The 17389-nt window shown below is 30.5% G+C and overlaps 1 protein-coding gene across 11 annotated transcripts in view; it reads right to left on the bottom strand.

The window, feature by feature from the left end:
- Window positions 1-17389, bottom strand: part of LOC118190257 (muscleblind-like protein 1) — a 307429-nt gene that overhangs the window by 11672 nt on the left and 278368 nt on the right. For 10 of the 11 annotated variants that reach the window (XM_085813184.1, XM_085813183.1, XM_085813181.1 and 7 more), the window contains 2 exons: window positions 16775-16910; window positions 10173-10318 (listed from right to left, as the gene is read on the bottom strand). In XM_085813184.1, the coding sequence (XP_085669310.1) occupies window positions 10188-10318; window positions 16775-16910 (267 nt within the window). In that variant the 3' untranslated portion in view covers window positions 10173-10187. Of the gene's footprint in view, window positions 1-10172; window positions 10319-16774; window positions 16911-17389 lie in introns of those variants that run through there. The other variant, XR_015040246.1, reaches the window with a different exon arrangement.

Raw genomic sequence — 17389 nt, forward strand, 5'->3', positions numbered from 1 at the left:
AAGATATACCATCACTTTGCAAGCAATATAAAAGCTATATTGAAAAAAGAAACAAATTAAACTACTAAACCCAAATTTTGAGAGAGTACTTTTTTATGCAGAAATGTTATAGTTTTAATATGAAAGAATTAAAAACAAATTACAGACATAAAAATAAATTAAAATCTAATTTTCAGTTACATACAGGATCAATGCAATATGTCATTTTTTAAATAAAAATAAAAAATTCTAGGCATTTTGAATACAGAAGCCTAAAATTAAATGAGTCACATGCTCTGGGATAAAATAGTTACTTCGGAAGACGAAGTGCTTAACCACTGACAAGGGAACTACAACTATGATAAATTTCAAGCATTTATTTATTTCAAGAGTTTATTTTTACTAAGTTTGATATAAAACAATGCCTGTACATATTACAAAATTATCTAAAGAATCTAAAGCTGTGTTTAAAGGAGGAATATAAAATTTAATTAGAACAAGATATAGCACCAGTTATTCTTCCTTAGAAGGAATATATAACAGCAAACATGAGAAAAAAAAGAGAAAAAAAGTGAAATTAAAAATGTATCAATTCAGCAATCATTGCTATTAAGCCTAGTTACTAAACAAGACCAGGCTTAGATCCTAAGATTTACCGTATTTGATGACATATAAGACGCACTCTTATTTAGAAAGCCACACACAAGGAAAAAAATTTCCAATAGTCCGCGCTAATGTGGTTTTTTTTAGTTCTCACGTTTTGCGGTACCACAATAACTTAAAATGTGGTTTCTTTTAGTTCTCACGTTTCGTAAAAGTCAAATAAACTACGGCAAGCTATTTAGAACATGATATATAAATTTCGATAATGAATAAATGAACGAACGGTAAGCAATAAAAAATAATACAAAATAAAGCAGAAACAAACAAAAAACACAGATTGAAGGAAAACATTGCCTATCATGAAATTAGACTTTAATCACTTAATTATAAAAATCCTTTTCACTATCATCATCATCATCATCGAAAACAAGAATATTGTCATCACTACTGTTTCTGCAATCGCTAGTATCACCTTCTTCGAATAACGCGTCATCTTCTGTTCTGTCAAGAGCATTACTGATTCCACACTTCTTAAAGGACTTAACAATTACTTCAGCCTTTATGTCCTCCCAAGATCTTTTTACTCACTTGCACACTTGTTAAATAGAGGGCCGCTTCATTCTACCTGAGGGTGTGATGTGGCTCTCCTATCCACTTGTTGCATTGTTCTTGAACTTTTTCCTTAAATGGCTTATTCACCAATACATCTAAAGGCTGCAATTGGCTAGTCAGTCCACTAGGAATGACAGCTATCTGGGTTTTTAATTTTCTCGCTTTATTCTTTATGGTTTCAGTTATATGGGCGCTAAACTGATCCAAAACCAAAAGATATGGTTTTCTTAAGAGTCCACCAGGTCGCCTCGCCCATACGTTCCATAACCACAGTTTCATTCCAGCTTCAGCCATCCAGCCTTTCGAATGAAAATGAACAATTACACCTGTTGGAAGTTTTTTTTTCGGATGAGTTTTTCTTTAGAATATGAAAAACGGCGGTAGTTTTATGCCATCAGCACAACATGTTAGAACTACCGTATATCGGGTTTTTTCATGACCTGTGGTTTTTATGGTTATTGATTTAGACCCTTTAATACTCAGTCTTGTTGGATGGTACATCAAATGTGAGTGGAATTTCATCCATATTTCCTATTTGACCGAGCTCAAAAGAAGTTTTCTTGTGTGCATTTATAACAAACCTATGAGATGCTAGTATTTTTTCTTCATAATCTGCTGGCACTTTCTGTGCAATAGTTGTTTTTGTGTGCACTTTGATAAGCCTTGCCTTTTCATGAACCTGTAGCACCAGCCCTCAGACCCTGAAAAGGTCCGAGTCCCATGTTTTTCTGCAAATCCTTTGGCCTCATTGATTATCATTTTGGTTGGAACATTATCCCAGATTTCCTCTTATCTATCATCCACATTTCTACGGCATTTTCAAGTTCAGGCCAAGATGGAGCTGGGCATCGAAGTTTATGTTTTTGTAACCTGTGTCCTTCACATATAAGACTTTTTTTTAGACCAAATTTATGAAAAAAAGTGCGTCTTATAGCAGTAAAATACGAACACTATTTTATGGGAACTAACTGTTTGCAATGTCATCAATATAATGACAAAAGCAAAATTACATTTTGTTTAGATGCTATTAGAGCTTTCTGAGAAATTCATTTTGATGACACTGTCTGGTAGATAAAAAATATGAAAGACTATCATTCAGCATATGTCTGGCACTAGAAATTTGTCAAAGAAAGGTAACTAAAATATTTAGATGGGATTGATCATATTACAAATGTAAAAGCATGATCTAATGAAAAGAATATAATTTCTGGGTTAAAAACTATTACAAATATTATACTTACAATGTTTACCTCATATTTAAAATTGGGATTGCTGAGCTCATCAGCAAAAAAAGTTGCCATTTTTTCATTAAATTAATAAATAAAAAGATTTCCTTGATCGCTAACTTTCGAACAACCACCATATAACACACACACTTTGTATGAAATAAATGCTACTGGGTATATGAAGTTCACAGATTAAATTGGCATCAAAGCACACAAATATCATATGCTATTCTATAAATCAATACTTTATAGTCACATAATGCATAATGCTTTGCTTTTTATTGGCCATTCCACCAATAAAGCCTTTTTAAGAACAAGTTTCAACAAATAATAAATAAACAAACCATTTGTTTTAGACTTATTTTTAAAATTTTTACAACCCTAGCTGCAAATGCTCCTGCAATTAATCCAAAGAAAAAATTAAGCTCTCTTCAGATACCATATTCCACATTCACTAATTTCCCACTGAAGTGGCACTGAAAAGTATAGTAATCTGATAGTGGCAGACAAAAAAATATAGCGGATGCATATAATTTCTCATTGTGACTGTCTTCATCTTTTACATTTTATATTTTTATTTTAAAAATTAATTTACTGTTAATTTGCAAAAAGTCTATTTTTCATTATTAGTTATTATATAATTGAAAAATGACTTCTTCATGTAACCTAGGAAGGTACCAATGGACCAATGTAAAGCCAATGAATCATTAAATAGACTGACTGAAGCTGTTCAGGTAGATCTACTTTCAAACTGGATTTCTGCTTTATAGAGACCTTGCCACTGCTTATTAGTTTTTAACTTACGAAGGCTTCATGTAATTTCTTGCTGCTTCAGCTCGAATAATAAAACTATCAGATACAAAATGTCATAGAATAAAAATAAACACTTCATTATAAATGCAATGAAAAAGTCAATTTTCAAATTAGCAAAAGAGCTTTAAAAATTACTTATTACTTTATGAATTAAAAGTTTTTTAGCTCACTCAAAGCCCATTCTATTTCAGGCAAGTTGTAAAGCTCAAGTGTAGTGTCTGAGGTCAATCTCTTTATATTTCCGAAGTTGTTTTGCTGGGACTTTTATTTGGAGTTTTGATTTTGATCAGATCGGGTCTTTAATGAAAAAGTCAATTTTCAGATTAGCAAAAGAGCTTTAAAAATTACTTATTACTTTATGAATTAAAAGTTCATTAGCCCACTCAAAGCCCATTCTATTTCAGGCAAGTTGTAAAGCTCAAGTGTAGTGTCTGAGGTCGATCTCTTTATATTTCCGAAGTTGTTTTGCTGGGACTTTTATTTGGAGTTTTGATTTTGATCAGATCGGGTCTTTTAGACCCAGTGCTCCTATTTGTATCACTATTATATAGTTGATATGTGATAGTATCGAAAAGCGGCAAACATGTCGCATAATTTACCTTACAAGGAAGAAATGCTGCAAAAGTTATTAAATGCATCAACTGGCGAATAATGTATTGAATAATGCATATGAATAATGTATAATAAATATTGAATAAGATATTGAAAAAAAATCCCGAATTTTTTGTTCACATGATACTAATTCTCAGAAACTGATACAGATTCTGAAAACAAGAGTGAGAATGACTTAAATTGCTTTATTAGAAAAAAAAAATATCCAAAATGATAAAAAAAAGGGGGGGTAAGAATGCAGTGTTTGCCTAGCGAAACCACAGAAAAATTAAAACGCGCTGCACCAAATATAAAAATATTTGTATTTGGAATACACGACAACACTTTGTTCAATATGATGCTAACATTTATTGTATTTTCCCCTTGTGTCTATAGTACTAACAAAGAAAATAAAGAATCTATATAAAGGTATACTATTTTTTTTATGCTAAAATATAATACGATTTTCTATGCCTTTGGGAAATTTTATTTCATAAAAGCATTTGAAGGATTTAAAAATTTTAATGCGCATATTTTTAAATTTTGATCATAAAATTTATTATTGGAATAGATATACAGTCAAAAGTCGCTAATTAGGACAGCCCATAATCCGGACCTCAAAGCTACAAACTTTCTGCGCACGCATCAACGAAAGACCTTTACGGCTGCGAATATGCGTGTGCACATGTGCATAATATGTTTACGCATGCGCGTTTAATGTATAACGGACGGTATAAGCTAAGCTAAAATTATCTAATTCAGTTGCAGATAGCGTTGTTCCTTAATCTTCGAATTGGATCCGGCTTATTATTTTTTGCAGACTATTAGAGCAATTTTATAAAAGTAAGCTTGAACATTCGATTATGTCAAATAGAATTTCCGATATATATTTACTAATATGTAAAGGATCTACAAAGCGAAAGTATGTTTCGAAGTCCATTAAACAGAAAGTGGAATTGCTGCAAAAAATGATAAAGGCATATCCTTTGATTATCTAATCATTCCGAAATCTGTTTATCAATTTCACGCTGCTCTGCGGGAGGAGGGAAACAACACGGCGCGCAATGAATTGGAAGTTGATCTGTCAGCACTATCCTTATCTTCAGAGCAGATGTTTTTATTTTATTTGGCTTATAATTCCTTACTAAATGTAGTATTTCATCTCGATGTACACCGTCTTTGATATGATTTAAATCAAATTCCTCGTCAATATAATTCGCTTCCGATAGTGAAGAAAGTGATACAGAGGTTATTGAAAACGAAAAAATTTTGATTGACAAATTAGTCGGTATTCTCGACACAGCAATTATAGGACTTGAACAGTGGAACTTTGTAACTAAACAAGAAATTATGTCTGTTTAATAGAATTAAAGAGAAAGTATTATCACATGAAACGAAGCAACTTAAACAACTTACATTAAAATAAATTTTTAATAAAGTAAACAAATAAATATTAAGCTTTTCCTTTTTGTAAATTTTGATACCCTTTAGATCATAATTGTTCTTTTATTTGATAAATTACAGTTTCATATTTTTAATTTTATAATTTCTGCATGCCATCTTACCAGATTTAAACTGATGATCTATAATCCGGAATCGCCGAAGTCCCGACGAGTCCGGATTAACGACTTTTGACTGTAACACTTTTTCTGAAGATTTAAACATGAATGACCTACTGCACACACTCGTGCAACTCATATGAGCACCCATGCTTCTGGGTTAAACATAGATGAATTTATTTTCTCACAACACAAATACAAGAACTTACATATTACTGTGTATATAAAATGCTCAGAAATCTTTTTATTTCATACTCAACCATATATCTAGATGCAATAAAACATGACTGAACTTATTTAAGCAAACGATTAACTAACTTTGCAGCAATTGCGCAAGTAATAATAACTTGTATTCGCACTAAATGGATTTAAGTTCATATACATATATATATATATATATATATATATAACTATTTCTGAAAAAAAATTTTAACCTAAAAATCAAGGTATCCTTCAGATATTAATATAAGAAATAAAACTTTGGTCTTGGGCACATAAACAGAGCTCATTTATACATTTAAATATGTATATTTTAATAATTCATATAAGAAACATCCTTACTGAAATAATTCTAATAATACAATCCTATACTTTTATGAATAAATTATACTGTCTTCTTATTACTTTTAAATACAGCTTGCAACATGATATATACACATCTGTATATAATTTTCAATATGATATATATATATAGCTACCTACTAAAATATATAAATAATAACATTTTTTATTAATATAATCATAAAATATAATTTAATGCCATATATTACATATTTTGTTCCAGAATTTTGACATAATAATTCACTGATAGGCCAATATGCAGAAGACTGCTGCCTGAAGTTTCGAATTTAAAAAAAAATATACAGTCGAACCTCTATTAATGGGACTGTAACAGACACTTCCTATCAATGAACAGTTTTTGAATTCACAGGCTCTTGAAAAAATAAAAAAAGACTAATACTCTTTCATTTAAAAGATAATCTCGATAGGCCTTGGTCGTGTATAAGCATCCCTAACTAGATGTCTGACTGTTAAGATAGCACGTGAAAGTATTTAATTACGAATATTATTAGTCTTTTATGACTTCAGAAAAACTGGGTGGGGGGGACTGTAGAAAGAAAAGACTTTTCAAAAATTACATTACAGCTGTTTCATATTACTTTAAGATGTAATCTGCACACAATATTGTGACCTAATTATCAAGTGCAAAAATTAGATAAAAAAAAAATCACTATTTGTTTGCTGCAGTTGAAAGAATAACTAAATACATCTTCTAAATCATAGGCATTAAGTTTTTTTTTTTTTTAAATCATAGGCATTTTTCTTACTTGGAGGCCTACTAACTACTAAATTTTGTTACTATCAGTGTTGATCATGGTGTAATCAGTATATTCACATATTAAATTATTTACCATATTTACTTCCAACTAGAGCATAACCACTCTTTCTTAATCATTTAGAATTAGTGATATCGTCTGTATAAAAGTTTCTAATCACAAGTTTCAGGAGAAACTATAATAGTAAAATTATACTGATGAAAAAAGATATGTTACCATACTTAACTGAAAAATAAAGTCAACACACGCTTTCATACAACATTTAAAAAAGAAATCATATTTAAAAAAAACATTTCACAAAACAATGTGAAATGTAGCAGAGTTGATGCACAAATTAAAATTTATCCAACATATAATATATTCCAAGATTTTGCCATTACAGCAACACATCTACCATCCTAAGAAGTGCCTTGATGTTCAGGGGTAGTAGGGGTTTGATTAATAATAAAACCTCATACTTTTTTCTTACTAGACAATGTTTACATTTTTATATGTCCCTCAAAATAGTAAAGATAATAAAATGAGTGCTATTATAGTCAACTGCAACAACAATGATAATCATTTGCAGCACATCATTTTATGAAAAGAGTTCAATTTTGATGACAAGAAATCATACACAAAAGTAATTCTAGTTAGCAGTAAAGTTCTTGGAGCCTAAAATAAATCACAATGGATACTTGAAACTCAATATGGGGGGGGGGGGAAACCCATTATCATTACACAAAAGTTAGGAAAGAAAAGAAAGAAGGAGAGAATTCAAAACTCAATATGGGGAAAAAAAAAAAAAAAAAAAAAAATCATTACACAAAAGTTAGGAAAGAAAAGAAAGGAGAAAATTCAAATGACAATATTAAAAAGACACTGCTAGCCTCCCCCCCCAAAAAAAGAAAGAAAAACTGCAAATCGATCAGAATTTGTTAAGGTTTCTTACAATCTACAGCCTGAAAATTCTTAGTATAAAAAACACAAGACAATTTTTTGCTAATGAAATATTACAAAACAACATGCTGGATGCTGGAGAAACCAACAACGTTAAAGAAATTCTAATAACAAACAGAAATTAACTTGTACTGAAAATTAACTTGAAGTATGATAATTTCAATTACCAAAATACAGGAGCTGTTCACATACTTTTTAGATGACTTTGCTATAAAAAAAAATCGACAGCTTGGAAAAATTATTTTTAAACTAAACTCAGTGGCACAACCTGCTTTCTTGACTTTTGGGCTACGGAGTGATCAGCATATGCCCTAAGCAAGTAGTCCGTTTGTCGCAGGCCCCCAGGTGTTTAGTTTGCAAGTGAACTTAGTACTCATTTTATCGACCCACTTAAGGGATGAAAGGCCATTAACGAGTCAACCTTGCCCAGCCTGGAGATCAAAACCCCGGACCTGTAGTGCAGTTGCGTGATGCGCTAGGCACTTAGCCAATGGGCAGTAAAATTATTTTAAACTACAACTATATTTTTAAAAGTGCAAATTATCGTCTTTCAAGCAAAATGTCACTTTTAAAAAAGCAATAGATGGAAGGCTATGTTTGTGCTCTTTCGGAAGTATTCAGTTATTAAAAAATGCTGCGAAAGCCATGATTTTTTGGTATCTAAAGCAACGATAGATCTGTCAATAACAAAGGAGAAAAATGTCAAAGTTTGGCTTTAAGGAGAAAAAATTTTCAAAATACATATCCTAGGAAAAAACAGAATGTTTCGAATGTTACACAACTAAAAACTTTAATGTTAAAATAAAATCTTTGAAGTCATAAGGAGAGTTGCATATTCATTAAAACGCTTAATTTAACTGTAAACAAAGTGATTAATGATGATTTGAAACTTAAAAAAGGCATTAAAACATAATGCGCATCCTAGATCTCCATGACATATCACTGAAAACAGAATGTACTGCAGAATTCTATATAAGAAACAATTATTCAAACAAAAACAAATAATTTTGTCACAATAGATGAATCTTGGGTATCTTTAAATGACCGCAATAAAGAGAGATCCATTTATTACTATTAAACAAAAAAAAAAAAAAAAAAAAAACTTAGAACATAGTTCAAAGAATCTAAAGAAAGTTTTTTAAAGGGATTTATAATTGCTGCTGGTTTTTGATATAATGACAAATAAAAATTAGAGAGATTGCAGAAAACTGTTAAGGTCAAATCTACATACTATCAGGAATATATTTTTTTTATTTTCAAATATGAAATACTTTCTCTCTACACTTAGCGTGATTGATCACTATAACTGCATCAAGACAAAGCAGGACACAACACCTCAAAATTTAATGTTTATTTTCTGAAATGAATGGAACATATCAAGGCCATACTTTCCACTACTAAATCTCCTGATGTATCATCCACAGAGTTATGTGCTTTTGGACTTTTAACAAGGGGATTGTCCAAACGTCAAACTACAAACCTCCTTAGACTTTGGAAAGGTGTTCAACAAAATGGGATAAAATACCTCTTCCACTATTAAAAAAAGCTTTATTATCTTGGAAATTACAGTGTGAAAAGGTAGTGAGGAATAAGAGTTTTCAAATGGAACATTTAAAACACAAAATTTTTAGGTAAAATATTTCTGTAAATGGAATGAAAATCCTTTAAAAAATATGTGAACAGCCTTAGTAGAGCCTTCTTCTTCTTCTTAACTGTTCAAGTAAAACTGATGAAAAAGAAACATACATGCACAAGTGAACAGAAAGAAATTTGGGAATAGGAAGTAGTTCTGAATGATAGAACGCACACACTAACATCTCCTTTGCTGATGGAAAATAAAGAAAAAGCAACTAAGACATAAATTCTTTGAAGGACATAAATATAAATTACAGCTGGAATCATTAAACAGAATAGAAATACTTTTAAAGATGCGAATAACGTCAAAAAATCCAAATCTTTGCTAAAGATAATATTTTAATAATTTTCGTAGTACAGAAGGATAAGATGTGATACTTTGATAATGATAGAAAGAAAAGAATAACTTTTCTTCTTAACTGCATCATGAATGACTGGATTGAGGATTTTATTAGTGGAAAAAACTGGCTATTCATTTCTTTAGCATTTAATTCTTTTGGTTATTTTCATAAATAGAGTCTTTAAAAATAGGCATTAAAAAAAGCAATTATCTCTAATCCAAAAGGCTTAGTATTTACTGATAAACTTCAATCAGGAACGATGTCATTATCCAAACAGCAGTTGCTTTGAATAAAAGAAAATACTATTAAATAAAACATTTTAGTGCAAAATGTCTCTTTATTTTACTCTTGCTATACAATACACTGTTATAAAACAGTTTCATATATTATTAAATGTGAAATCACAGCAATATTTTAGGTGCAACATCTGTACATTTTTTCATAAGACATAATTAAAATTTTAGAAATTAATATGCAAAAACAGGAGGAAAGTAAGTTCAAGATAATCTCACACTTGCAAACTTTAAAACCAGGTAGAACCTCAGCCCTAATTTAGTGGTGTGCTTTTGTAGGAAATAGAACTAGCAGTACCTGACCCTTGTCGTCACAGTAAGCAACAGAAGTGGAATTAGAGGCAGCAGAGGCTGTGGTATCGGCCACAGGTGCAGAGTGCATCACGGGTACTAGGTTACAGGAGAGTGGGTGAGGAGGAATGTGTGAGGGGTGACAAGCAGAAAAATAGCAGATGCGTTATTTGTGCAGTCAAGGCAGAGCACAGCCATGGAAAAAATAACAAAAAATAGATTTTATAGTGGACATATTTTCAGTACATGAGATATGTTAGAACAGTGAGATACGGAACAATAAAAGAGAAAGAGAAAAGTCTGAAGATAGGAGAAAGTTACACATTTAATTGAAAATGATTTTCTAGTTCTTCAAAAAAAAAAAAAAAAAAAAAAAGTAAATTAATTTTCAAAATGGTTCATATTCCTTTAACAGAATATTTAGTACTTTCTTGTTATAGCAGCCTTGGGGAGAAATAAGAATTGATGTGTTTCAGCCTTGGCAAGAAACAGATACCCATATACATGTAAAATTTATTCAATGCCTTCAGCACACAGTTTATTTAATATATAGACAAAAGAGCAATTTAACATTAATTTGCATTTACTATATTATTAAAAAAATTCTGTAATTGATCAGAATAAACAACTTACAGAAACATAATCAAAATTAATAATTTTAGACACTTTATGAAGGCCACATTTTAGCAACAGATACTAATAATGCATTAAACAAATTATTATGCCAACATGACATCTTTTTTCATCAATGGAAGATTGTAATAATAAGCATATTAAATATGAAAAATGAGAAATTTTTCACAAGCTGAAGAAACTATGTGCACAAATGAAATGTTGAAAACAACATTTGCACTTATACAGATCAATAACTGTTTGTTTCTCACCCAAGTGGAACACACCTATTCCTATTTCTTGCTCAGGCCACTAAGATGAGAAAACACTATTTTTTTTTTAAACTAGAAATGATACATATGAAGATTTTTAAAGAACAAGTAATCATTATACACAGAATATAAATAATTACAGTTTAAAACATATCACGACCACCATTACATGTTATCCAATTTTAAGCATAAATACAATAGCACTTTAAACTTCATTTAAAATAAGTAAGACAGTAAAATACAAAAAGTTGGTTGTAACATCATGTATACATCTGTAAACAAGCCAAATAAATTATAAAAGTAAACACAAATCTGTAATCTGGAAACTTTTGATAACAAACTGTACTATTATAGACATATTTCTACTCTCATAACCTTAAAGACATACTTAGTTTAAAACTAGTTAAGGATTCTTTTTAGATACTTCAAATAATCAAATCTTAGATGTGTTTATTAGTTTCGAATTGTGATAAAATTCTGTCCATAATAAGCAGATATTGCCGCCAATCAATGATGAATAAAACCTTTCTCTTTTCTTCAAAATTATGAAACTGTATTACTCAATGCAAATTACATGCATCATTTAAAAAATCTTTAGTCTGAACTTCTTAACAATACTCTATAACAAATACTATTTTATACTATGAGAGTCATAACTAAAATAGATTTCTAATTGTTGATCAGGTGTAGAAGATTTAGCGGTACATGCGTATTTTCTTATCAATCGTGAAACTGTTACGAAGCACCATTATTTAGTAACAATTATGGATATGCAAGAGGCCACAAAACACTCATAATATCTGTGCCTTAGTTTGATGTAATCTAATTAATTTTCAATATGCCATGGTCTGGATCAAAATTTAAAGTTAGTCTTGGTAGACCAATATATAGTGCTTCTGCTTAAATGCTTATGCTTATGTAGCCTGATAGGCTTTTATAAGCTCTATTCATCTAATCCCTCAGGCGATCAGATTATAAATTTTCAACTAAATACCAGCTGGAAAATCGGAGTACGGAAGTAAAGAGGGCCCATTGGCCATGTGGAGAGCTTAGTCCTTTCAGAGGAGGAACACATAACACACCCCCTGAGCTTGTGAGCTATATATATATATATATATATATATATATATATATAATGAAGTGAAAAAATACATCTGTACAATTAACAGAGTTACCACTCAAACGGGAGAATGAAATTCCCTGACTTTTCCAGGTGTGTTTTAAGAAAATTCCAGTCTATCCATGTAATGGACATTAGCTGCTCTAAGAGGTAAATTAATTATGTTACCACTTAAAAGCACAAGAATTCACCAATTACATATGATTATATATATATATATATATAATGTAATATGATCTTAAATTCATTTAGTTCGAAAACAAGTTTTTCTAAAACTTGCACAATAGCTGCTAAGTAAGATAATAATAATTTATTTACTAAAGAAACATTGATTATATTATCTCCTAATACAAATTTAGTAGAAGTATCTAAAAAGATGAACCCATATGTAGGCTGTTGCCCAAACAGGAGAGGCATAGCACACATGATCGACCTAAGTATCATAATATAAATCTGCCTTTTTCTGCATAGGTCTAATACAGTGCTCATAAAAAAACTTCCCTGATATACATGAACCCCTAAATGGCCTATCAGCTCAACCAATCAAAATCAAATTTCGGATATTATTATTTGAACTCAAGAACATGATAATTTAAAATAATAGAGTACTTTTAATTACATAAAAAATTTTGGAATTTTAATTTTGTAACACCCACATATTTTTGTGCAAGATCAGCACATTGAAAAACCATAAATGGAACTGTAACAATATATGAATGATAAAAATTGCACACATAAAATATTTGCAAAGAAGAGCATTGTAAAGACCAATGACAACAGAGGGGAAGTGTACGGATGCACTTTGTGTAATTCACAGGGATAGACAAAAGCATTCACAGGGCTGATGAAAATCCTCAGGATGTGGTACCAGCACCTTTACATGAAGCTAAAGTGACTGTGTAGAGATGTATCGCAAACACATTCATTCTTGGTCTGTACATCTTAAAGTCACCACTGCCACAGGTATGAAAAATGAAAACATGCTCCATCACAAGTGCTTAGTATACAACAATATTAAAGAATAATGTAATTTCAGAATTGCAGCAGTGAAATGTAGTAAATGACATTGTATGGATGCAAGATCGTACTCCTTTACATGCCGCCACATGTGTTACGCAAATGCTACAACAGCATTCTGAAGATAAGAGTCATCTCCCATACCTTTGCAGTTTTGTGGCTATTGCAATCTCCCAACACCACTCTGATGGTTCTGAGGTTATCTGAAATCTAGGGTGTATATATCAAATACATACAATTTGTCAGAATTAAAACGAAAGTACGAAGTTATACAGATTCCTCTGTGATGTTATTTATGTCATTTTTGTCAACAATCTGCCATAACCATCATTAAAAACTTGTAATTCCAAAAATCGTTTTCCCCTCTGCTCTCTTGTGTTGCCATTGGTCATTACTTTTCATCACACATGTATAGTTCCAACATCAATTATGGTTTTCCAATGTGCTGATCAATTTGCAATTCAAAAAGACTAAAATTCTTTTACTGCAACCATAACTATGAGAACTCTACAGTTTTAAATCATCACAATATCAAGCATGTATCTTCAAATAATTATAACTGAACTATCATTTTACTTCGATTGTTGACAGCATAGGCCACTAAATGTTCAGAGAACATCCTGTACATTACACCATATTGCTAAGAAATACTATAGATACCACGAGTTTACAATTGTAATGAGGTCATTAATAAATGATTGAGAATTTAAGAAAAATTGGTTATTCATTTCTTTAGTATTTAATTTTTTGGTTGTTTTTAATAAATAATTTTAATGTGAAAATGGTGATGAATATCCCATTCAAAAAGGGATGTTGTTTGGAAACTTTAAAATCACATTTGTGATCTCCAGTTCATTTACGGCTCGTACAGAGAATTAAAATCTCTTAAATAGGAAAAGAACATCCAAATACCATTGATAAAACAGCAATAGATTGGAACAGTTAAGTGCGGGAAGTTTGCACTCACAGCATTCTAAACAAAGCATCCAGGAAAATTAAAATTTTTGTCGACAGAGGATGCTGCACTAGCTCAACAACAAGAAATATGTAAATCAGGCACTAGCTCAACAACAAGAAATATGTAAATCAGAGTCCTATAAATTGCAGTTTTTAAGATTAACAGTTCATTTCTTATTTTTTCTCTTACTTGCTTGTACATAAAGTTTTAACTGTGATGCTGACATTATTGGATAGCGATATTAGTGAAGTTGTTTTACCTCAGCCAATGGAAGGTTTCAGACACAGAAGGGATGGATGAGAGGTTCAGCTCCAATCACTCTTACCAGACTGATTTCTTTGTTACAATGTTTCGAAGAAAGGGAAGTTTGTGTCCTTGCTTTTGTAGTGGTGCACCAAGATTATAAAAGGTCCATAATCCTGATGTAGCTTTGCAGGCTGACACTAACAGAACAATCAATGAATGCAGTAAGTAGCACACGAGAAATGGCATTGAACACTGGTACACCGAAGCTATACTGAAGATATTGGTATTCTGTAAAAATGATGATGATTCATACTTTCTCAATACCTTGTGGACAGATAAGGCTCATTTTTCATTACATGGAATAAAAGTGATACTGCACTTATTGAAACATAATGTCCTTGACACAGTAATGTTCATGCAACATGGGGCATCTCCTCACATCCCAAATGAAGTGAAAATGCTCCTAAGAACTTTCACAAAGAGCAATTAAATAACTATCACTGTAGAAACGAGTGGCCCTTCACTTGTCAGACTTTACACCACACGATTTTTGGCACTGGGGTTAAGTCAAGTCCAGAGAGCACCACAATAACCCACATTCTTTGGTGCAATTAACAGATGTCATTCATCAAAAAAATCTCTTGCATCTATTCGGATATGCTACATGCTACTGCTAGCAGTGTTGTAACTCACTTGAGAACTATAATTTGTGGTGATGGCAGACAGATAAAATAAGTGTAAACACTTGCCTGCATGCAAATAAATATAGTATTCCTTGAAATGTGTGAAATAATCTCACACAACAACCTCTATCAAAGAAAATGTTAACTATTTTTTTTTCTTTATCCCTCCCCCCAAAAAATCCAATTTTATCGCAAACTGCGTTCAGTTCTACCAATTCCTCTGAATTTTAAAAATATTAACAGATTTACGGAAGACCCTGTACATAAAAATACTGACTGAGAAAGAGACAGTTATGATTCAAAATTTAGCTAATAACAATCCAATTTTAGGAAATTTAGCCATAAAAATTACATTGGTACTTCTACAGCTAATAAAGAAGTACAAATTAAATTATGAATTTTCTTTAATTTATTTGTGTACTGATGAGGACTTCTTCAACTTGAATTATATAAAATAAATCAAAGAATTGCACAAACTTGATCACAGTCGCAAAAGATCAGTTGAAACTTCAACACACATTTCAACTTACTCGAATCTTAAATGTGCAAATCCACACATACTCTAATAAATATTCATGACTAGCGAATTAATTAAAACTCTATTTACTGACATACAGTCATGTTTATCAAGCAAAAGTGAATAACACAAAACATTTTAAAATTTAAATTATAATATTTTGGTGAGAATTAATTATGTTATTTTAAATGATTTTTAATTCTATATTATTATATATTTGAAACAAACCCCAAAGAATAAAGTTCTTTTACAGAGAAATTAATTATCAAGAATGGATTCATTTCAAATCAGAAGGATTACATAATTTTACTTTTCATTTAATCTGAAAATTAATTATATGAAATTTAATATACAAGTTCTTACACACTAATTGCATTAAATTCTTGGACTCAATGCAATTGTTGCATAAAAACAATGATTTCATTAAATCTATGAATTTCATTAAGAATCAGACACAAACATGAACTTGCCAAAACATAATTAATGAAATAAATATAAACAAAAATCAAAGGGAAAAAAATTAAAAACAAACCAATTTAAAAATTATGTAGTGGTACTTAGAATGATGTTACTGGTTTTTCAAATAGCATTTTGTATATAAAATATGAAAATTATAAAACAAACTATGATTTTCGTACTATTTTTCATATAGTTTAACTAATATAGGTACCTAATTAGGTAGCAAAATATTGTTACTGTTCAGTAAATTAATAAATTATTTTTTTCTCAAAATTATTTACTTAAAAAGTCCTATCACACTAGATACCATACTATAGGCAATTATCAACTTTTTTTTAGAAATGTGTGCTCACAGAACCAGTTGGATGAAAAATAACCATGCACAAATTTTTACTCCAACATCTGTCAATAAATGAGTTAAAACCTGAAAGAAGCTAGATGATTAGAATCCTCTTTTACCAATGTGTGTGGCAAAGGATATTTATATGGCATCCAATTCAAGCTATCATTTGAAAACATAAATCTAACGATGTATGTACATTTTAGAAAACATCTAGACATCAAACTTTTTTCGAACCTGATCAAACTTTTAGGATTAAGTTTAAATGATAACTATACTTTAAACAAAATAAAATACCCTCATTATGAATTGAAAAAAATTCTGTACTTACAAGTTACAGGCACAAAAGGTTGTTGGACCTGCATGGCAAGTGCCTGCTGATAAGCTGCACCAGTTGGCTGATAAACTGGGAGGCCACTTTTATCAACAGCAGCTCGTTTTGCATATGGAACTATTCCAGGAAATGTCTGCCAATAAAATTACTTTAAATTCAGTTTTTGTAATTAAAAGTTTTTTTTATAAAAATGTAAAGGGGAGAATAACAATACAACAGAAACAAGGGGGGGAAGCAAAATTGAAGAAATAAATTTACTAAATTAGACAATATTATTTCTAATTTTAAATTTATGCCAATAACTTAAACATAAAATGAACAACACATCAAAGAGTAATACATTTTCTGCTAATTATAGTAAAAACTCATACCAATAGCTAAAATCTAGTTTTAAAGATGATCTGTACATGGATGTAATTTAGATGATAAAATTGAATGGGAGAAAATTTAAATAATAAAAAGTAAGTACTTCAATAAATAAAATTTATAAAATTACTTTCAGTCCATATATTTACACCAATAATTTATGGCATCAAAGGGTGAAACATCAGTTCAAAGAACTGCCAGTCTACATTAACACATGCATAAGAATGTATCATTTACATTAGCATA

The sequence above is a fragment of the Stegodyphus dumicola genome, chromosome 3 (genome assembly GCF_044657685.1).
Source record: "Stegodyphus dumicola isolate Sdum_Otavi_A_Nest chromosome 3, ASM4465768v1".
Classification (NCBI taxonomy): domain Eukaryota; kingdom Metazoa; phylum Arthropoda; class Arachnida; order Araneae; family Eresidae; genus Stegodyphus; species Stegodyphus dumicola.